We start from the raw sequence: 23,925 nt of genomic DNA on the forward strand, positions 1-23,925 counted from the left end.
TGAACTCTACATTCACTGAATTCTGTTTCTCACACTTCTTATCAATCCTTTGTCTCCTGCATGTCTCTCACTATGACCATGAAAAGATAGGTTTAAAAAAACATATTCAGCAGCTCCTTCTGTCCTTGACTGCTAGTAAACTCTCTGTCCGTTCTGGCTTCCCTGTTTATGATTAATCATCACATTTTAACTTAAGTCTTTTTAACCTAAATTCTCTATATCACACCTTTTATCTGAGATTTCTATTATTTGCACTTTTTGGATTTTCATTCTCCCAAATTCAATGGGGATCGAGTTGATTCAATCTCCTCCCAGACCCGAATCCGCCACCTCAAAAAAACCCTTTCCACTGGGTTTCCTTGATAAACGATAATACCAGGGAGACCAATCAATAGGTCCAAGGACCCCTGCAACTATTCCAAGCTTTCTCGACTCTTGCACCCAACCCTTCGCAAAGTTGTCCAATACTTCCCCACGATCCACCCATTATGACTCCACAACCTCACTTGCCCGTGAGAAGATTGAGCCTCCGATCGACGCGCCGCCCCCACCTGTCAATTAAAGCGGCTCGTGATGCCTGACGCGCACGCGCGGTGCCTCGGTCGCGTTGGAGTCGTGGCGCAGACGAGCGCTGGGCGGGAACTTCAGTTCCCAGAAGGCATCGCCACCTGGTTGAATGACGTGTGGCGGAATGGAACGTCGCCCGGGAGCAGGTGGAAAGGGACCAATCGGGAGTCAGCTCATCAGACGTGGTGGGTGGGGAGCGGCCGTGACGAAGGCACCAGTTGAAGAAAGGGGGAAGGACGTGGAGTCTGCACCCGGCGCCCCGATCGGCCGGTGGGAGGAAGGGAAGGGCGGATTGGTGCTGGTGTCGGGCGGAGGCGGAGGTTTGTGGGGGGGGGGGAACGGGAGTGTGACCTGCTCCGTCCGATAGCAGTGCACCAATCCGCGCCAACTTACCGTCGGCCGATCCTTCCTTTCCTCCCTTCTCTTTCCCCCCCCCCCCCCCAACCGGCTTCAGCCGCCGTCTTATCAATAAGGGGCTGAGGCGAGTCAAGCTGAGCTTCACGTTTGCGCTGAAGAAGAAAAATACCAGTTGGAGCAGCAGCATGAAGATCAAGGACGCCAAAAAACCCTGTGAGTTCATTAATGATTCCGTGTCCCGTTTCACCTCGAACAACGCCATCGAATGAGGCTGGGAAGGAATAATTAGTGGTGCGTCGCTGCGCGATCCTGCGGGGCAGAGTAAGGGCGAGTTGACAGTGGATCGATGTCCGAGAACCGTGGTTCAGTTTGCAGCCCCCCCACCCCCTTCCTTCCTCAGGAAGTCGGGCCACCAGCGCCATGGTGGAGATCCGCTGTGTCCTCGCCTGCCAGAACCCGTGCAGATTCGCCTGTTGGTCCATTAGGATCACACCAGCGACAGACGAGTGGTCCCCTTTGCTGACAACCCCCCACCCATGGAATTGACAGGTCTGGGATTTGGTTCTCTATTTTCCACCCGCTTTAAATGTGAGGGCTGGTTGCTCGTCCCGATGCTTCGTTTCAGCGATTCCTGTCCGCTTTGTTGAAAGGCTGATTTGTGGTGGCAAGCTAGCGTATTTGTAAAAAAACCCCTCGTGAATGAGTATGGCATTAAATTATTTTAATTGCATTGATTTCTCTGTTTAATGAGGCTGGTAGTCTATTTAGTGGTCACATAAAATAAGCCTTTCCATCTCCTGTGCAATGCCTGAATCTTCCAGGTGTACATTTGCTTTGTTTTTAAGATCATTTCTCTAATGTACTCCACTTTTGTTCCTTTGGTGTAAACAATGACTTGGACAGTTGGCAGCCAATGAAATACAAATAAATCAGATTGGTTGTCATCCAGGCAACCTCCTTAAGAATTAAAGAGGTTGTGTAAGATGCCTTGGGGGTAATGGTGCTAATTATGTGCATACAACAGGTATTGTTTTCTGTAATCTTAATTCCAAATTCAAGGTCTATTCAAAATTGATTTAGTTTCTCTTGTACCCTGAGCATCTCTTGTTCTTGTCATTACTAAGTGACGGACCTTAAATGACTGGATCGTTGTATATTCAGGTCCCACTGGGAAGAAATCTGTTTGCTTTACTCAAGATAACCTCTATTTGATTTCAACCCACAAATATGGTCGGTTCTTCAATGTTCTTTTGATATGGCCCAAATGTTCTTTTGATATGGCCCAGCAAATAACTAATTTAGAAGGAAATTGGATTCAGTGATTTAAAATGCTGGTCTTGCTGAAGGTGTCTGGATTTTAAACAATAAAAAAAATCTCAAAGAAAAGCCTTTAGAAAGAAAAATTATGATCATTCTCCATTTTGAATTCTCCTTCACAAACACAAAAGGGACTTTTTTTGGCTTTTAGGTCTTTGTAGATGATGGTGTATGATTGCTATATACTTAACTCTCATCACCTGTTCATGAATAAATTTCAACCAGTACCATGTATGAATTGCTCCACGTAATGGCCTTAACCTTTTTAAAAGTCTAGGATAAATTTTTGTTTTTTTAAAAAAAATTGAATACAATTGAGTTGTGCAGTGGATTGAGCCCATGTTTTATATTCCTTTTAATCCTGGTGTGAACCTTTTTGTGAAATACAAGATGATCATACACTATGTTCTGTATTCACTTTTCCATCAATTTGTCTGTTCACTGGCCTGATTCAGCAACACTTCTCCCATGTTTATCCCAACAATGCACTTGTTTTTCAATTAAGGGTAACCAAAAGGGTTGAGAATTTATGTCATTTGTGATCTGATGGTCTTTGTTGTTCTATAATTTCTATCTATATGTAGAATAACTTGAACAGAAATACTGATAATAGTCTGTTCTTTGAAGTTGCTTAAAATCTGTCCATTTCTATTTAATCATTTTGGATTTAGGTTTATGTACATCAAAGTATAAGCTGTCATGAGCAATGATTCAGTGAGAATCAAAAAAAACTATGGATGTCAGAAATCTGAAATAATAACCGAAAATTCTGGGAACTCCGCAGATTGGGCAACATCTGTGGAAGGAGGAATAAAATTAGCATTTCCATTCAAAGACCATTTGTCAAACAAAGTATTAATTTCTTTAAAGGATGGAGAGGGCTATATTAATGAAGTGTCTTTTAAAACATAGTACATTACAGCACAGTACAGGCCCTTCAGCCATCGATGTTGTGCCAACCTATATAAACTAACTGCACAATCTAATCCTCTCCTATTCACATTCTTAATTCTTAATTTTTGTTCCATCTTGCTGTATGTACTCATGTTATAATCAATCCCATGTAGTAGTCTACTCCTCCCTCTTTATTGGCCCAAAAATGGTGTTTTCTGTATGACCAATGTAAAATTCAACTCTACCCCCTCCCCTATTTTTGGCCCCAACTACCTACCCATCTGAGCTACTGAAGCCCTAACCGCTGGCCACCCACCCATCCACTGGAACCCCTGATTCATTCAGCTGTACTCTTCCTCCTAGGCCAGACTGCCTGCCCGTTCAAGCTCCTGATGCCTTGAACAACACAGGTACTTAATGTGATGTAAAAGTCCAACCCCCCCCCCCCCCCCCCAAAAATTTGTTATGAAAAATTGGTCCAAAACACTCAACTATTACTTGAGTATATACAGTATCTAAGGGCCATCTGAATCTCCCTATTTTACTAGCTTCCATCACCACCACCCCTGCCACTCGCTATGTGTGTGTGTAATTTTTCTGCTAAGCTTTCCTCCACTTACAGATGACCTCTGGTATTTGTCCTCCTAGTTTTGTGAGCTCCAGTGTTTAACAGCCAATTTAATACTTCTGAAGTGTGGACATTGTTAATGTTGGAAACTCCATTATGGATAGCAATGAGATACAAACTAGATAATTAATTTTAGTGAGATGTGGTTGAAGGATGGATATTGGCCAGAAATCCCCATTTGTTTTATTTTTATTAGTAGATTGGTTTCTTGCTGTCAACCTCAATGGACTGAATGGAGCAGTAATTTAATGTTGTGTCTGTAAGATTGTATGACAACAATGTACTTTCACAGTTCTGTGTTCAAATGTCAATCAAAAATTTGTGAAAAGGGAATCAAACTTCCAACCAAGGGAAAGAGTCTCATGGATGATCTATCTACAGTTCTGTTCCAAATGGTTTATGTTCTTAATGTGAATACTGGGCATTTGATCACCTGTACTGAATGCAGAGATTGATTAGCACATCCTTTGTTGAACACACAATCAAATTATGATCCTACTTCAAATTTAATCATTTAAGTGCACAGTCATGCACTTCTTAGATCTGCTGCCTCACAGCTTCAATGACATGGATTCATTTCTGTGAATTTGATGTGAAGATTAGATAAATTAGCTGATTTTTTAAAACTGCCTCTTGTATGTAAATGGTAGAAACTGGGGAGAGTTGATGGAAATGTGTGGTGAATTAAATGGGATGAGTATAGACATAGTGTAAATGGATACTTGATGGTCAATGCAGACTTGGTGGCAAGTACTGTAGGATTCTGAAAATCAGTGGATTTATCATCTCATATATTTACAGAGGAAAGACATGATCTGAAGAGAAAATTAATTTATGGAAGGTGCAGATCTGTTTGGTTGCTACTGTAGATTCTTTTTTGGCAATTGGACCTAAATACTTTGTGGTATTGACTAAAGGCAGTAAAATTGGGTTAGTCCTTTTATCCTCCTGTCCTTTGCATAGTGAATTAATGGTTTGCCTTGCCATATCAAACGAGATCACTGTTTCTTGAGCTTTACATAGTGTTTTATTGAACTGTCCTTTTGCAGTATTGGTGAACCATTGCTAGTAGTTGACCTACTCTCTCCTACACTCTCCAGTTCCATGGGACTGCCTTCATTCAGTTCCACTTTTAATCTGCTTAATCCTTGGAGGGAAATTTTTTTCATCTTGCCAAAATCATTTGCATTTGGATTTTCAGAATTTCTTTGCTCATGCCTTCTTGATGCTAACTTGTCCTATCATTGATGTTAGTTTTCCATAGATGCTGATGGAATCCTTTCCATCTCTCTACTGTTTCTGAAATAACAGCTGCTTCACCAGTGTATGGTTTTGCTTGAGTCTCAATTTCCTCCGACAAAATGAAGAAATTAAAATTTCCTGTTTTTACAACCATTTATATTTTTAGGCTTCAACTTTTTTTTCAAACTTTATTTAAAAGATAGCAAACATAGCAGACAATATAAAAATAGTCTAAGAAATTTTTTCATTAATACCCATTCCTCCCACCCCTCCCCTTAAGGGGAGCAAAAAAAATATTGATTATATGTATATAAAATTATAAATGTTAACAACATTTCAAAATATATCTAAATGCATATATTTCAAATACGGAGATCACTTACTAACAAAAGAAGAATAATTAGCATGTAAAGTATAAGTATTTTTTTCCATAACAACACATATTTTCAATTCATTATGCCAACGTCCTATATTAATCTCAGTATCATCTTTCCAAGTACTAGCAACGCATTTACGTGCTACTGATAGCACCAAACGTATAAAAGCAATTTGAATTTTATCCAATCTCATTCCCCTTCATGAATATAAATTTCCTAACAAGAAAATCATTGGTTCTAACGGGTAGTTTAAAATTATATAATTTCTCCAAAACAACTTTAATTCCTGCCAAAATGATTGAACTTTAACACAATTCCATACAGCATGTAGAAAAGTTCCAATACATGAACCACATCTAAAACAAGAATCCAAATTACTAAACCCATATTTTTTTAACTTTTCTGGGATCAAATATAATTGATGTAAAAAATTATAATTAACCATTCCATATCTCACATTAGTCAATTTAATTACATTTGTCTTGACACATATTCACCCAATCTTCTTCAGGAAAAATAAATACTGAATCACTCTCCCATTTAAGTTTAGACTTCTCCCAATCTGGTTTATCTTGTAACAAATTATACATAACTGAAATATAACTGTCTTTCGGTATCGAGGAAATCAAAGATTCAAATTTCGACAAAGTAGGTAAAATCATCTCTCTACCATAATTATTTTTTATCAAAGCCCTAAGTTGATAATACACAAAGAAAGAATTTACAGGTATATCAAATCTTTCTCTCAATTGATTAAAAGAAAGAAATTGCCCCTCTACAAAACAATCTTGTATTGTCTTTCTACCTTTAGAATCCCAAATCTTCAAATGATTATTAAACATTGAAAAAGGAATTAGCTGATTGTTATACAATGGAGTTAAAATAGATAATTTGTCTTTCGATCCTAACACCCTATTTTTTTAACCAAATCTTTAATAAATGTTTCAATATCGGCACATCATATTGCTGTAACAAATTCAAATTCCAACAAAATATAAATTCATGTATTTCAACCCTAGGAATACATGCCATCTCCACTTTAGCCCAGCTAGGAGGCTGATCTAAGTCCATCAATTTACTAATGAACTTCAACTGGGCCACTTCATAATAATTTTGAAAATGTGATAGTTGTTGTCCACCCAATGTATGCTTCCATGGAAGTCTATGCAATGCCATTCAACCTAATCTACCTTTCCATAAAAACTCACGCACTGCTTTATTCAAATCTTGAAAAAAAAACCCTTAGAAAGTAAACAAGGTAGTGACTGGAATAAATATTGAATTCAAGGAAAAATATTAATTTTAGTACAGTTAACCCGACCAATCAAAGTTTATAGAAGATCTTTCCACTTAATCAAATCTGCTTTAATCCATCTTAATATAGGTACATAATTTAATTGATATAATGATTGATAATTCGTAACCATAAACACACCTAAATATTTAATTTTACTTAATTTTGAAATTGTTTTAAAATCAGAATAATCTCCCACTCCAACTGGTAAAATTTCACTTTTATTCCGATTAACTTTATATCCCAAAAATTCTCCAAATTTCAACAAACACTCTTTCAATTGTTTCACCGACCGTTGCGGTTCCGTCAAGTATACCAAGACGTCGTCCGTAAATAAGTTAATTTTGTATTCTTCATTCTTAGCCCTCATCCTCTAATTTCTTCATTTTGTCTAATAGCCTAAGCTCACAGTTCAGTAACCAATGCAAATAAGGCTGGTGACAATGGGCAGCCCTGTCTAGTTGAATGAGTCAATTTTAAGTGGTAAAGAAATCTGTCCATTTGTCACCACCCTAGCAATCTGGTTCATATATAAAGCCTTAACCCAACCAATAAAAAAGGGCCGAATTTAAATTTCTCTTAACACTTTTTTAATAAAAAAAAATGCCACTCAATCCTATCAAAAGCTTTTTTTTGCATTTAATGCAACCACCATAGGACGGTTAGGATGCTTTCGATTATGCATTAACCAAAGTAATTAATCAAAATATATTGTCTGATGCATTTCTATTCTTAATAAAACCTGTTTGATCAATATGTACCAATTTAGGCAAATATTTAGCAAGTCTATTAGCTAATACTTCGCTATAATTTTGTAATCCACATTTAATAAAATAATAGGTCTATACAAAGACACTTGTAATGGATCTCTTTTTTGGATTGACAGTTATTAAAGCACTAGAACATGATTCTGGTAAATTCTGAACTTCAGTAACTTGATTCAACACTTCTCCAAATTCATTAGAAAAATCATCATAAAAAAACTTTATAAAATTCCACAGGGAATTTATCGTCCCCTGGGGACTTTCCATTTGGCATTTCCTGAATAGATTCCTTAATTTCAAAGTCCGTAAATGGAGATTCCAATTCCTGAACATCATTTCCATCTAATACTGGTAACTTTAATTTAGATAAGTAAGAACCATTATCCTGTTTCCCCTCAGAAGTGTATAATTTTTGATAAAATGAATAAAACTGGTTATTAATTTCCTGAGGCTTTGTTATTATTGAATTCTTCTTAACAGCATTAATGGTCCGAGGCACCTGTTCAGCTTTTAGTTGCCAAGCAAGTACCTTATGAGCTTTCCCCAACTCATAATAACGTTGTTTAGATCGATTAATTAAGCACTCAAACTAACAAGTTTGTAAAGTATTATAACGCAATTTCAACCTCTCTAATCCAACTTTTTTTTAATCTTCTGTTACATTTTGCTGAAAGTCCTTCTCTAACTCAGCAATCTTATTTTCTAACTAAACTTTCTATCATATATTGTTTTTTTTAACTTTTATAGAATAACTAATGATCTGCCCTCTCAAATAAGCTTTTAAAGCATCCCATATTACAAAATGACTATCCACAGAATTAACATTTTCAGTCAAAAATAAAGAAATCTGCTCTTTAACAAAAATAACAAACTCTGGTTTCTTCAATAACATTGCATTAACCCTCCATCTAAACGATGAACGTACTACCTCCGAACTTTCACAAGAAAAAAGTAATAGTGAATGATCTGATATATCTCTACTTTTATATTCAGCTCGTAATACTCTACCTTGTATAATGGGCTGTTACTAAAAAATAATCAATTCTAGAAAACTAATCATGTCTCAAAGAATAAAAAGAAAAATCTTTCTCTGTAGGGTTGACTTTTCTCCAAATATCCACCAAATTTAAATCTTTCATTAACACATTAATTTGTGTTGCCATTTTTGATTTCCTTATACTTTTTGGATTTCTATCCAATAAAGGGTCGAGAACACAGTTAAAATCACCACCAACTAAAACATTTTCATTAGCTTGAGTTAACAATAAAAAAAGCATCTGAAATAAACCACTCATCATCTATATTAGGGGCATAATGATTCATCAAAGTCCACGATTCAGCAAAATCTTTACAATTTACTCTTAATACTCTGTCAGCATACCCCTCTGAAGATTCCAATTCAAAGGGTAAATTTTTATGAATCAAAATCGCTACTCCTCTTGCCTTAGAATTAAAAGAAAAAAAAACAATCCCTTTTCAATTTCAAAGGTTCTCTCAGTCAAGTGTGTTTCTTGTTAAAAAAAAAAGCAATATCAATTTTCATTTTTTTAATACAAACTGATATTCTCTTTCTCTTAATTGGTGGATTATTTAACCCCTGCACATTAAAGTTGCAAAATATAAATTGAGACATCTGATTTAACTACTAATATATTTACACACTATAAAATAATGCTCCCCTCTACAATTCTTCCAAAGAAGAAAAACCCCCCTCAAAAAAATTATAAAAATTACAAAAAAAACCACCCCAAGGTAGTAATACCCTAAAAAACTGGGTGTGGTAAACCCACTAGTAGCAGGTGACTATCAAAAGTTTTCAGTGCCATCCACCCCCTCCCCCCACCCCAGCCAGGTACATATTAATTATTTAATCAAACACAATTGAATATAGTCCATATATTCAGCCCAATGATTCCAAGCCGGATCTTCAACATGAAGAAGACTTTGTGTCATTTCTTTCTTTCCATTCCCATGGCCATTTCCATTTCTGTTTACTCTCCTCTTAGGAGATAACGGAGAAGATCCATTTCTTTGCAATTCCGACAAAGAATTGGCAATAACCAAAGCATCATGATCATTCTCAAAAAATTGAGATTGAAAATTTCCATAGAAAACCTTCAAAATTGCAGTATAACGAAAAGCAAACTTGTAACCTTTTCGCCACAAAACATCTTTAGCCATATTAAATTCTCGTCGTCTTCTAATAACCTCTTGGCTTAAATCAGCATTAAAAAAACACCCATTATGTTGAACCATTAATTTTCTCCAACAGCTCTCTGGCCTGCGATGCCACATGCAGGCCAGGCAAGGCTATCAAACGTGCAGAGGCGTCTTCCGACGCTACCCTGCACGCCACTGGGCCACCCAGCGGGTTCGTGAGTCCCCTAATCGGCCGTGCCACCCGCACACACAACTTCACGTGGACGCGGGTTAGCAACGGCCGAACTCACTGATGTGTCGGCGTCATCTTGCGGACGCAGGATCAGTGCTGGAGTCAAACTCGAACGGGCTGGAGTCCTCTGAGGTTTGGAGACTCTCAGCAATGACTCCGTTGATTCAGTTATGCAGGTAGGCCTCAATTCTTCCACACTTTTATATAGTAGTTTTTTTCCAAAGCTGAGGTTTGAACTTTTTCACATTAGATGCCATCATAAAGCACTGTTATTTAAATAACTGTAAATCTTATTTTTAATCACTTTTATACTATTGAAAAACAGGGTATTTAATGATCCAGCTGGGGAGAGGTGGAACACACGTCTTCCTTCTACACCATCTGATCAATATTTTTTCCATGGCAAATATATGTGGCATTAATCTGTCATGACTGCAATTTAATTCATTTGCTTCTGAATCTCAGAACAGCTGGTTAAGCTACAAAATCACTTCGTGTTTCTGCACATGCCTTCAACCCTGCCTCATTTTAAAAACTCTTATCCAGTTCCAGAGAGAAGTGTCTTTAAACTGAAACATCAATTAATTTCCACAGTTATTGCCCAGTTTATTGAATTTCTCTTTTTTTTTTGCATTTATTTATCCTGTCTCTCTCAGTCATTTTGGACAGAGATTTCCTTGCTTGGGCAACTTCTACTCTCTTTGATGGCCAGGTGCATTTTTCATATCTGACACATCATAAAACAAATTTTATTCATTTAAAATATCCATAATCATTAACTAAAGTTTGCAATTGCGTGGGTTTCCTCCCGATGTTCCAGTTACCTCCCATCCTTCAAAAAAAAGGGAATCGTAGGTTAATTGGGATATTGGGAAGCATGGGCTCATGTGCCAGAAGGGCCTGTTATCATGTTGTATGTCTAAATTAAATTAAAAATTACAAATTCAAATGCAGATCAAACCCTTGTAAAAGTGTCAGATTTAATGGTTACTGAAAGATCAGCAGTTGTATTAATCAAAATGAAATTCTCTTGTATGGTTTTAAAAACCAACATCTGATTGAAGGGTGAACAAGTGTCCTTAATATCTACTCTTTCTTTCTAAATTCATCTTGCATTGTTGTGCATTAGTGTTTTTTTAAAACTGGAATCTTGGATTCGGTATATAATATTTTGCTATTTCTTTGCAGCATTCCCCTGGTTTGGGATGGATATTGGAGGAACATTGGTGAAACTGGTTTACTTTGAGCCCATTGATATAACTGCTGAGGAAGAGGAAGAGGAGGTAGAAAGCCTAAAAAGTATTCGGAAGTATTTGGTGTCGAATGTTGCCTACGGGTCAACGGGCATCCGAGATGTTCATCTTGAACTCAAAGACTTGATGCTTTGTGGCCGCAAAGGAAATCTGCATTTTATCCGATTTCCTACACATGATCTACCTACCTTTATTCAGATGGGGAGAGACAAGAATTTTTCAACACTACACACAATACTTTGTGCCACTGGAGGTGGAGCTTATAAATTTGAAGAGGAATTTCGTACGGTAATAACGTGTTGTTAAATGACGTCCTGAACCAAAATCCATCTCATTAAAAGATTAAACACATTTTTCCTATAATAAGGGATAAAAATAATCCAATTTAATTCGATCACTGTCACATCTGTGGGTGTGGGATGTTCAAAATTGCCTCCCCATTGAATTGCCTCATGTTGCTGTCTAGGATTTGGAGCTTTTATAAATAGCCACTTGAATGGAGGGATAATGGTACCAATTGTTGCATTACAGAATTTGAATGCACAGGACAGAAAGGAAGAAAGATTAGAAACTAAAATTATGTCAGATCTATTATGTACAATAGAATTGCTTCAATTTCTTTGCACTCTTTTGAACAAACCTCAAGACCGTAGATGAACAAAAGTAAATTTATCCTCAATTCCAGCAAGAATCCCTGCTTGACAGGAGCCCAAATTTGTCATTATTACCACAGCATGAGTCTGATGCTGTCCCACACTCTGGTTATGGAAATGCATGCTATAAGTATTAAAAATCCAATCTTAATCTGTCTAATATTCCCTCTTATAGTTCTACAATTTAAGATTGTAAAGATTTTCCATTTTCATAGCATAGCTGGTTGTAATCCAGTTTTATGTATGCTAAAATCCGAGATTCTGCACCATGAAAACATTACCCTAACCGCAGTGTGTTTGAGGGAGTTGGGGAGGGTGGGGTTTGGGTTGTAACAAGATAAATTGAATGTTTCATTGCACAGATTGAAACATATTTTACTACAGGTTGTACCTCTTATCTGGCGCTCTGTGGTCCAGCACATTTGAATCTGCTGGCATTAATACAAATTCCTTACAGACAGCACGGGACTCTAACCTCAGTACCGATCACAAGTTAACTGTGCTGCACCTTAGTTTTATTTCCTGTTTTAAACTTTGTTCTAACTTTTATGTGTTTAGGGGTCAATTTCTGAGGTCTAGCTTAGGTCCGTCCCAATGTTGCTGGGTTAAAGAGGTGCAACCAGTATTTTGATCTGAATGCCACAGTGCTAAAATGAGGTAGTTACCCTGGAGAAAATTACGACCGAAATTTGTGATATTTTTATAGTTAATTTAGTTTAGACGTACAGCTCAGGCCCTTCCGGCCCACGAGCCTGTGCTGCCCCAAATATCCCAATTAACCTAAAATCCTGATACATGAATGGGAGAGCTTTGTCCTCCAACTCAATAAATATCATCCAAATGCTGCTGTATCTATCCCCACCAGCTCCTGCCCAATTGCCACTTTTTCCCTGTTGTTTTATATTCAATTCACAATGTTCTAAATCTTGCAAGTTAAAATTCTTATTTTTGGTACACTTGATCTTCTCACACTCTGTAATGTACTAACCCCTTTCCTTCACATTTCGTTCCTCCCCTCAGTCAATTTATTCTTGAGATTCTGACCTATCCTGCATCTCCTCTGTGATCTTGGTGGCCATATCTGCAGCTACTTAGTTGTGAATGAAGGCATTCCTTTTCCACATTTATTCTTTCTACATTCTCTCACAACTGTTCTCAATTTCAGTTTAACTCTTAATATTTCCTGTTCTGTCTTTAGTTTCATTTTTGTCTGACTACCCAGGTAAAACAGATAAAGGGTTTCCAAGTTTGAAAACTGCAATTTATCTTGTTGCTCTCAAGCACTGGTAATGGATGGTTTTGCTCTATAACAGTCAGCTGTATTGTAATTGATTCTGCTCTTGGATCCACAAGACACAACTCGATAACAATTTCAGTTCAGGAATTTACACTTTGGTAATTATTAAATTGAAAGTGTCTCCCAACACCAAAACTGACACCAAACTTTTCCTGTGTTTGTTGGCCTTGAATTGTATTCATACATAGTGATCTATTTATTCTGCATCACAAATTGGTGGTTCAGTTGAAATGCACAAAATTATTAATGTCTCAGACATTATTCAAATCCAAAATTTGAAAGCACAAACCTTCAGGATTTGGTGATCTCATTAAAAATGATAACTGCTAGAAATGCTCAGTAAATCAGAATCCATTTGGAGATTTTTTTTAAAAAAAGTCAAGTTCATATGTGTTTCTTTTGGTGACCTTTCATTAGAATTGTGGAAAAACTTGAAAAGTAACATGCTTTACATTTCAGAGTCTGAATGAAGGAAACAGAGAATTTTGGTGATTTGGGGGGGAGGGGTGGAAGACAAAGACTAAATGACATATTTGGTGTTAATGCTGCTTGAAAGAGCATTCTGAAAGCATTCTAATAGCACCTGGTCTGTTTGGAAGGGTAGTCGAGTACTGTGCAGAGCAGAGAAAGGGGAAAGGAACAATGCAGGAACTGGAATATAGCAGTTGTTTGGAAGCTAAAATGCAAGTAGAATACTAGAAGTACCCAGTAGGCTAATGTAAATAGCTTGCATGGAGAGAGAAAATGACGTTAAAATTACAGGTTGTTGACTTTTGCATCAGAAATGGTTAGTTCTGTTACAAACTGGAAGGGTGTTTATCTGAAATAAAATAATTCAGCATTAAGTCATGGTATTGTTGCAGCCTATGGAATTCAGTAATTTTATGAAACCTTGTCAGAGTTAACTAGTGTGTCCTGATCCACTGGGCACTTCCAGCACATTCTCATTTCAAGTTTACAGCAACTGCTCAGGGTTTCAGTTCCAGCATAGTTTTCTCACTTCTCTTTCATCTCCCTTCTGTTTACACCTCAAGGTAAATTGGGTGTAATTACCAAGCCTTTATCACCTTCTCTCAACTACCATTAATGCATTCTTTGGTCCCCACCCAGTTGCTCACATTCCATTTGTTTTCTTCACCCCATTATTCAATTTAAAAACTTTTCTACTCCTTAAAGGTCATCTCTTGACACATGAGTTCATTTTCTCTCTCTCTCCCCCTGGTTGACTGAGTATTTTCAGCATTTTATCTTCTTTAATCCCTGGCAGCGCCATTATAACTGATGCTGGGAAGGGCACATAACTTTCTTATTTTCATTTGTAATGCTTTGCTCGTGCACTCAAAGTTTGGAGGAAGCAAGAAGAAGCAGATTGGGTCAGCTGTAGTGTTCTATCTTTAACTGTTGTCTTGATATGTGATGTTAAGCATTGTGCCTTGCTGTTTATTTACTGTTTGCTGACCAGAATTATAAGATTTCCTAAAAATATACTACTTGCTGTTGCATTTCACTTTTCGATGACAGAAATTCAATGTCTTGTCATCATTTTGATCATTACCATTAAGAGATCCTGTATCTGTTTTCCAGATAAACCAAATGAGTTTTGTTTATTTCAGATTGGTAATCTGCAATTACACAAACTCGACGAACTGGATTGCCTGGTCAATGGCCTTTTGCACATTGATTCTCTCAGTTTTAATGGCCAGGCAGAATGTTACTACTTTGAGAATGCCTCTGATCCTGAGAAATGCCAGAAGATGCCTTTCAACCTTGATGACCCCTATCCTTTGCTTGTGGTCAACATCGGGTCAGGAGTCAGCATATTAGCTGTGTACTCAAAGGACCATTATAAAAGAGTAACTGGGACAAGGTAAGGTGCTATTGGAATTCTTTGTTTTAATGTGATAAAACAGCGTCCTTTAATTAAATAATTTGCAGTAACTTGGAACACCCTCTATATATAAGATGGGAAAAGTACTCGATAGGTATTTTCTTGCTGGGCCTCCACTTCGAGGCCGGCTGCAGAGCTGCTTTTATGCAAAGTGGCACCTCAGTGCATCGTCCGGAGCCGCTGTAAGTGGAGCGACTTGCCGTGCCACCACCCGTCATAAATAGGCGGCAGAGCAATGGCCATCTTCCGTACCCATAATCCTCCACGCAGCTGGAGCTACTTTGTGTATCCCAGAATGATTCCAGCTGCGTGGAGGATTGTGGTTCAGGAAGACAGCCATTGTTCTGCTACGAGTTGAGCAGCTGGCGCTGACGAGTGGCCAGGTGAGCTAGAGCAGTCACAGCCTGCACTGGCTCTCCCTGCCCTGAGGGTGTCATGGAGGGAGAGAGTGAGTGGGAGAGAGAGGGGAGATGGGTTGCATGCTCATCACACCGCTCTCAAAGTGACCCTTCCCCCCCCAAGAGGGATTTCAGTTGGAACCTTGGAGCCAGCCAGGACGCATTCATGGAGGCAATTCTTCTGATGTAAGGGAGGAGAATTTCTGCCTTTACACTTGGGATTTTTGACTATGAAAGGACCTATTCTCTCTGCATCAGAAACGAGGAAGATCACTAACACTCATTCAGTGATGTTGCACACAAAAAAAGTGCAGTGTGACTCCCTCTATAATTGCCAATCATTACTTGACTAGCTATTGTTAGGTCTGCTTTGTTCATGAATGAGTGAGACAAACACCAGGCTGAGTCGAAATCAGGGTTCTTTGTTCTTTATTACCGGATTGTAACACTTGCGACCAACCAAGTTAGTCGGAGAATGCATTCTGCCGTTATCAGCAAAATGGTGATTTTTTATACCCTTGGATACATGCTTAGAACATCATCATATCATTACTTGTCCAATGACTAAAACTGTTGCTATCCTTTCCCTGCTAGCTTCCTGCCTCTCAATCCATCAATGTCTCTCTTAAACTGTTGCTATCCTTTCCCTGCTAGCTTCCTGCCTCTCAATCCATCAATGTCTCTCTTATCTTGTAAGTACAAGGATGCATTCTGTTACTCCTTAGTACTGGGTGACTCCTTCTCCGGTCCCATCTCATGATGTTTTACCTAACAAGAGTACAAGGACACCTCCCCTTCTTGTTACTGCCCTGTACAGGGTAACTCCCTACACATTCCCATCTCATGATGTTTTACCTTACACTATCAACAATGGTAATATTCTTTTTCAACTGAAAATCTTTAGCTTTCTTGCCTCACAGTGAAGAGACTAGCTGCAAAATGATTTCAAACCTAATGATGTAACATAAACACCTCTGAGGCAATTTCTATTTTCATGCAGGAAATAGAAATTGTAAATCCATGTGCAACTTTTCAGTTGCCTAATAGATTTTTTTTCTGTCAGATTTTTAAACATTTCTGAAGCTATTTTAATAGAACTTAGTAATTATCCCTTTCATCTTTTATTAATTTTTTTTAAAAAGCCTGCACCAAAGAACTTTGACAAGGTCCCACATGGAGAGTTAGTCAGGAAGGTTTGTTCACTCAGTATTCATAGAGAGGTATTAAATAGATTTGACTTTGGCTTTATGGCTTGAGGAACTGAGTTACAGAAAAATGTTAGTAAAATGCTGGAGGAATTCGGCAGGATTAATCATATAACTATTTACGGAGCAGAAACAAGCCATGTTGGCCTTTCAAGTCCACACCGGTTGAAGAGCACTTACTTAAAACTGATGTGAAGAAATTTTTTTGGCCAATTAATTTATTGCCACGAGTTGTCTTTGGAGGCCAGCTCATTGGGTATATTTAAGGCACAGATTGATAGGTATCTGAATAGTCAGTTTATCAAAGGTTATGAGGAGAAGGCAGGGGAATGGAACTGAGTGAGAGAATTCCAGCTCTTGCTGGAATTGAGCGGACTCAACAGCCTAATTCCGCTCATACATCTTATGGTCTTGCAGCATCCATAGGAGGTAAAGATATGTAACCAACATTTTGGGCCTGAGCCCTTCTTCAAGTCTGCCGCAATCATGGGATCTCCCAGTGGCAACCCTTTTCATTGCCCATGCCAACGTGTCTGTCCATGGTCTCGCGCACTGCAAGACTGCAACCACTCACAAAATGGAGGAACAACCCCTCCTATTCCGTCTGGGAACCCTCCAACTGGATGGCATTAACATCGATCTCCAGTTTCTGTATTCATTCCCCCATCCCAAATCTCTCTCTCTCTCTCTCTCTTTCTCTCTCTCTCTCTCTCTCTCTCTCTCTACCTCAGGGATGGACCACCTAGTTACAATGTTTCATCGCCTGCGTGATCTGATGCCTGCAGGCCAGTTAGCCCAGTATGAAAGGGTCAGGGAGGGGGTATCCTGTGATCAGTTGATGAGGATAGGTGTGTGCCCCTCTCACCCAGGATGCTTGGCAGTGTGTAAAGAACATAGAAACAGAAAAAAAGGGCTTCTTTAACCGGTTCGTTGAACAGCCAATTTACTGGTTATCCACTTTGAAAAGGACTTCTGTCTCCCCCAGCTAGCTCTTTGTTTTTTAGAGCCATCTTCTTCCCTGATCAATTCTCACCTTTCCTCTCCTGTCCTCCTATTAATACCTTTTGCCTGTGGGTCTGTGTTACTCCCCTTGCCCTTTCTTTCATTCTCCCAAGCCTTTTAATTCAGGCACCTGCATGCTTTTTATTCATATCTTGAAGAAACTTCATTATATATGGACACTGTGAGACCAGCTGAGTTCCACCAATATTTTGATGTGTTTACTACAATCACAGTGACTGCAGCCTCTATTGTGATTCACTACAGGGAAGGGTTAAACAGGTTCAGACTTTATTCCATAAAGCGTAGAAGAATGAGGGGAGATTTGATAGAGGTATTTAAAATTATGAGGGGAATAGACAGAGTAAATGTAGGTAGGGTTTTTCCACTGAGGGTAGTGAAATAAACCAGAGGACATGGGTTAAGGGTGAAATTAAAAAGTTTAAGGGAACATTTTGTTGGGGGGGGGGTGGAGAAAGAGTCTTTTCACACAGAGTGGTGAGAGTGTCAGACAAGTTGCCAGCTGAAGTGAATGCAGGCTCAATTTTAACATTTAAGAAAAATTTGAACATGTTCAAATTTGGAGGGATATGGATTGGGTGCAGAATGGTGTGATGAGGCAAAATAAAAATTTGGGCACAGACTGGAAGGGCTGAAGGGCATGTTTCTGTGCTGTTCTGTGGAACAGAGTGTCAGTATTAAAGTGTAAAATGATGCAACAATGGTTTTGCATCTGTGTAATCGGAAATTAGTCTTCATCAGTGGCTGTTGCACATTTATCTCCATCCACTGTTTCAAGCATGGAAGGAGCCAAGACCAGCGTGTCTGAATTCAATCAAGGAATGTAAGAAAGAGTGCTACAAACTTTCAGATGTTCTGTTTACTAATCCTAAAATAGCTGGTGTGCATCAAATATGAATTCTTTTTACTTTTCTTTTAGTTTAGGAGGTGGAACCTTCCTGGGCCTCTGCTGTTTGCTTACAGGTTGTGAGACATTTGATGAAGCTCTTGAAATGGCTTCAAAAGGTGATAGCACTATGGCTGACAAGCTAGTGCGGGACATCTATGGAGGGGATTATGAACGATTTGGTTTGCCAGGATGGGCAGTAGCTTCCAGGTAGGTACAATTGATAAGGGAAATGATTTATTTAAAATTATTTAATTGAGTTCAAAGGGACGATTAAATCTATTTGAAAAGCACATACTTTGTATATCTGCTTAAAATGCTAAAGTATCGATGCCTATATTTTACTAGTCAGTCTAATAAAAAGTATTGCATCGGAGAAACAAATGTTTTCAGCATACAATGAGGCCAAACAATTCTCTCTGTGCAATCTCACCCCACTTTTTGCTTTTGGACCACAGCTTTATTTCTCTACATTGATGTAGTTTTAGACAGCGCTATATTCCAGCTTCGACCATTTATTTCAGCAATGAATTTGAGATACCACTGTTCCTTTAGATGAAAAATATTTCATCTCCTTTATTTAAAAACATTAGCAGGTGAATTACATGGCTTATTGATACTGTCATCTCCAGTAAGAGAAGTTGGTCCGTCCATTATCTTAAGATTCATCAACTTTTTTTGTCAGAAATGTCAACTGCAACCACTGTGAAAATGTGATGCTAATTGCCCTGAGTTATACAGTCTTCAAAGAACTTGCTTAATTTTGCCCTTAATAAACCAGTCATTGTTTTTAATTTCTTGTGATTGTGATCAAGGGTTGTGTGGTTTAAGTCTGCTGTGATCTGCATTATCCCACAATAGAACAGAAAAGGCTGAGCTGCACAAAGCTGGACAATACCGAAGTTGGTAGTGAAATACTAGAGTTGACCTCCTCAACCCTCTTCCAGCATTTTCCAACTTGGTTATTCATCAGTAATCCCTGCAGAAATGCTTATCTACACCAGTTAGTTAGGGCCACATTAGCCTAGTTGTGTTAGCCCACACAGCTCAAATTTTCTTGCTTTTTCCAAGCTAAAACATGTTTAATGACCACTCTGGTTTGTTACCTGAATGTGCTCAACAACTGCAGAATTTAAGCTCAATATGTGTCGTTTTGAGGTACAGCAAAATGATGGGTAACTTGCTCTGTTTGATATGAATAGATAAATGCTCAAAAGATTCGCTGTGAACCCAAGATGGAAGGGGTTTGTAGCTTGAGGAAAAGATGGTCACTTAACTTTTTTAATAATATTCTGATTAATACCAAAAAGTCATGTTGCTTTTGAGAGAGTAATATTTCAATTTTATTCCACTTGCAGCTTTGGGAACATGATTTCCAGGGAGAAGCGCGATTTAGTTAGCAAAGAAGACCTAGCAAGAGCTACCCTAGTTACCATCACAAATAACATTGGATCCATAGCCCGAATGTGTGCACTGAATGAGGTATAATGACTCGATCCCTAATTTGATATCAGGGATAGTTGGCTTTATTGTACTCTGCATTGCGTAGAATTCCTCTGGGAGTTTGGAGACACCATGATTAACTGAAAATTCAATTTAATCTTGTTTAGTTTTAGCATAAATACCATTATGTTAACTTGGAGTTTGGGCCTTTATCGCTGAATCTAAATATCCGATAACTAAAATGTATTGAGGTGAATTCTGAGCCATTCAACTGTGCTTTGTTGCATTCATGTCCCAAACTTCCAGTAGAATTGTTGTTTTGAGTTTCCTATTTGCATACAGAACTGATAGAGGAAAAATCTTTGTTGCTCAACAATTACAAGTGCAATTCATCAAATCAGTTTCTTCATCATCCAGCATTCATGATTGCTGTCTACTGATTAAAAGGAAGCAAATTTTTAAAAAAAAGTTTTTTCTTATTTTTGTACTGTCAAATAATGTGCTGTTTACTTAATTTCTGCTGTATTTGAGGATGTTTTAATAAATGAATGAATAAATATTTTTTTTACTGTAGCTGCAATGAAACTGGAAGCATTTTTAAATGGTGCTTCTGAATGTAAAATACTTTTGGTGCAAGTCAGGCTAAATTGGATTTCGTTTTGCACCATGTACCATGGAACACTGTTTCATCGGATTGTACAGATACAATTGGATGATCAATAAACCTGAACTTGTTAACACAAATAAAATTTGGAATATGAAAAAACTCCATGTTAATTATTTGTAAAAATAGATATTACAAAATTGGATTGTAATCTGGGATTTATATAACCAAATGGGTACACATTTTGTCCATTCAATAATTGTGTGTTCAATCAGTGCTCTAATGTTAAGTAGGTACTAATGAAACTTCTTCAGTCATATGCTTGTTGTAATTCCTATTTTGGAAAGCAAGGGTCTTCTTTACCCCCATTTCTAGATGCTAAGACGGATGCATGTCTGTTGTAATTATGCATTCAAGAGTAATACATTTTGTAATTGGAGCCAAATAAAGTTTGTTTCTTAAAAACATTTCAATGCTGACATATCTCATGAAGCAAGAATCATGATAGAGATTATGTAATTTTGGTCGTAGATGTGAACACGATGATCATTCACTGATTTAAAAAAATAATAATAATAATTGTAGTTCCACAATATTTTTTTCTAAGACATTCCTAAAAATAAATTACTTCAAAGTAGATCTTTTTAATTGAGCAGATGAACCTTAGCAACAGCTTCATAATCATCTGGATCCCACAAGGACAGTGAAATGAATGATCAGCTAACTTATTTAATGTTGTAATGGTTGTAATTGAGAAAAGCTCATGATGCTGCCTTCAGGACAGGGGACTAGATGGCACTATGATTAGTTAGGGCAGAACTCTCCCATGCAATCTGTAAGGCAAAGTGTGGATGGCACTATGATTAGTTAGGGCAGAACTCTCCCATGCAATCTGTAAGGCAAAGTGTGGATGCACACACGCATAGTCAGCTGTATAAGACCAGCGATACAAGGTGCCTGTGGAAAGGGATCAAAACTATAACAAACCACAAGGCATCCTTGTGAATCCAAAGACAATGATGCAACTGAAAATCATCTACATACGGTTCAACAAGAAGAACAAAGAAAGCTCTATGTTACCCGATGAGCAGGCCACCTGCGTGGCTACAACTGAGTTGACGAGAACCTTCTCCAAGTAAGTGGGACCAAACCGCATACCCAGTCAGCTACTGAAGGACTGGGCAGACCTACTGACAGAGGTCCTTATGGACATCTTCCATCGTCCCCGCTGATTTCAAGACAGCCATCTTAATCTCAATACCAAAGACTGCGTCAGTAACAGGCCTCGATAACTACCGAACATTGGCACTGACCTCTACCATTATGAAATGCTTCAAGCATCTGGTGATGGAATGCACCGAAGCATATCTCACCCAGAGACACTGGAATGAAGAGTATATTAGACCAAGGTATTATATCAAGGGATCTCAACTAGTGCTTTCCGCTGTGACCATCTGCTCACATTGTCATCTGCTAAAAATGCAACAATTCTATTCCCAAACCACCCATTTCTGCACTGGAACAAGAACAGGGATTGTCATTCATTTCCAGAATTGAGGCATAAATGCAGAATCTTCTTTTTTGGATAAGGCTGCCAAATGGGTATATCATCTTCATATTTTCTGAGGAAAAACTTGTATATGCAGAAGAATAATTTTGCTCAACTCATAGTGACCGTCAAAAGCAGTGAAAAGATGTTGGATTCTCTATGCTTTCGGCTTCTTTACAGTGCTGCCTTGTGACGTGAAAATCAAGCAGCATTGTACAGGGCTATGAAAGTACAGAGGCCTTGCATCTTTGAAAACTTCCAGGAAACCTTAGCTTGCCCAATGCAGAAAGAATTTCTTTAACCCACCCTTATCTAATTCTATATTTTTTGTAATTGCTTTGTGATATCTGCTTTTACATTTAAAAGACTTTTGTTCATGATTCTTCTTTCTTCTTCTTTGGCTTGGCTTCGCGGACGAAGATTTATGGAGGGGGTAAATGTCCACGTCAGCTGTAGGCTCGTTTGTGGATATGGGTTAAATGCAGATAAATGGAATGAGGCAACTTGAGCACCATGGAAATGTTGAGCTGAAGGGCCTGTTTCTGTGTTGTACTTCTCTACAACTCTATGAAGACTACATAATAAATTGATGATATTGGAGACCCATGTACTTCAGTGTGATTCAAACTTTACAGGAAGTAAGAGTGAAAGGATATCATTTCATCTAAACTTCTATGCATTTGCCATAAATCCCCACAGATTTTTTTGCACAAATAGCATTTATCTTAAATTAATTTCTGAGTTAACATCCTTAAAACTCTTCATTGGAAAGCATGCATTCTTTCTCTGATCAACTGTAATGGCTATGTGGTGTTAAGAACATTATATTTCTTTCTTTGGCTTGGCTTCGCGGACGAATGTTTATGGAAGGGTAATGTCCACGTCAGCTGCAGCCTTGTTTGTGGCTGACAAGTCCGATGCGGGACAGGCAGACACGGTTGCAGCGGTTGCAAGGGAAAATTGGTTGGTTGGGTGTTGGGTTTTTCCTCCTTTGTCTTTTGTCAGTGAGGTGGGCTCTGTGGTCTTCTTCAAAGGAGGTTGCTGCCCGCCGAACTGTGAGGCTCCAAGATGCACGGTTTGAGGCGATATCGGCCCACTGGTGGTGGTCAATGTGGCAGGCACCAAGAGGTTTCTTTAGGCAGTCCTTGTACCTCTTCTTTGGTGCACCTCTGTCTCGGTGGCCAGTGGAGAGCTCGCCATATAACACGATCTTGGGAAGGCGATGGTCCTCCATTCTGGAGACGTGACCTACCCAGCGCAGTTGGATCTTCAGCAGCGTGGATTCGATGCTGTCGGCCTCTGCCATCTCGAGTACTTCGATGTTGGTGATGAAGTCGCTCCAATGAATGTTGAGGATGGAGCAGAGACAATGCTGGTGGAAGCGTTCTAGGAGCCGTAGGTGATGCTGGTAGAGGACCCATGATTCGGAGCCGAACAGGAGTGTGGGTATGACGACGGCTCTGTATACACTAATCTTTGTGAGGTTTTTCAGTTGGTTGTTTTTCCAGACTCTTTTGTGTAGTCTTCCAAAGGCGCTATTTGCCTTGGCGAGTCTGTTGTCTATCTCGTTGTCGATCCTTGCATCCGATGAAATGGTGCAGCTGAGATAGGTAAACTAGTTGACCGTTTTGTGTGCCCGATGGAGATGTGGGGGGGGCTGGTAGTCATGGTGGGGAGCTGGCTGATGGAGGACCTCAGTTTTCTTCAGGCTGACTTCCAGGCCAAACATTTTTGGCAGTTTCCGCAAAACAGCACGTCAAGCGCTGAAGAGCTGGCTCTGAATGGTCAGATACAGCAATGAGCTCTCTGAATCCTTCTCCATTAACAATGGCGTGAAGCAAGGCTGTGTTCTCGCACCAACCCTCTTCAATCTTCCTCAGCATGATGCTGAAACAAG

General features: G+C 38.7%; 1 protein-coding gene across 6 annotated transcripts in view; it reads left to right on the forward strand.

Moving 5' to 3' along the window:
• Positions 1-787: 787 nt before the first annotated feature.
• The window catches only part of LOC138743469 (pantothenate kinase 3), a 39,286-nt gene continuing 16,148 nt past the window's right edge, over positions 788-23,925 (forward strand). Inside the window, exons 1-5 of one of the 6 annotated variants that reach the window (XM_069898892.1) lie at positions 788-1,137; positions 11,021-11,115; positions 14,649-14,902; positions 18,466-18,642; positions 19,791-19,914. In XM_069898892.1, coding sequence (XP_069754993.1) covers positions 1,110-1,137; positions 11,021-11,115; positions 14,649-14,902; positions 18,466-18,642; positions 19,791-19,914 — 678 coding nt within the window. In that variant the 5' untranslated portion in view covers positions 788-1,109. Of the gene's footprint in view, positions 1,138-1,161; positions 1,474-3,504; positions 3,546-11,020; positions 11,374-14,648; positions 14,903-18,465; positions 18,643-19,790; positions 20,945-23,925 lie in introns of those variants that run through there. The other 5 variants (XM_069898888.1, XM_069898891.1, XM_069898889.1 and 2 more) reach the window with 5 other exon arrangements.

This window comes from Narcine bancroftii, chromosome 9 (genome assembly GCF_036971445.1).
Source record: "Narcine bancroftii isolate sNarBan1 chromosome 9, sNarBan1.hap1, whole genome shotgun sequence".
NCBI lineage: Eukaryota > Metazoa > Chordata > Chondrichthyes > Torpediniformes > Narcinidae > Narcine > Narcine bancroftii.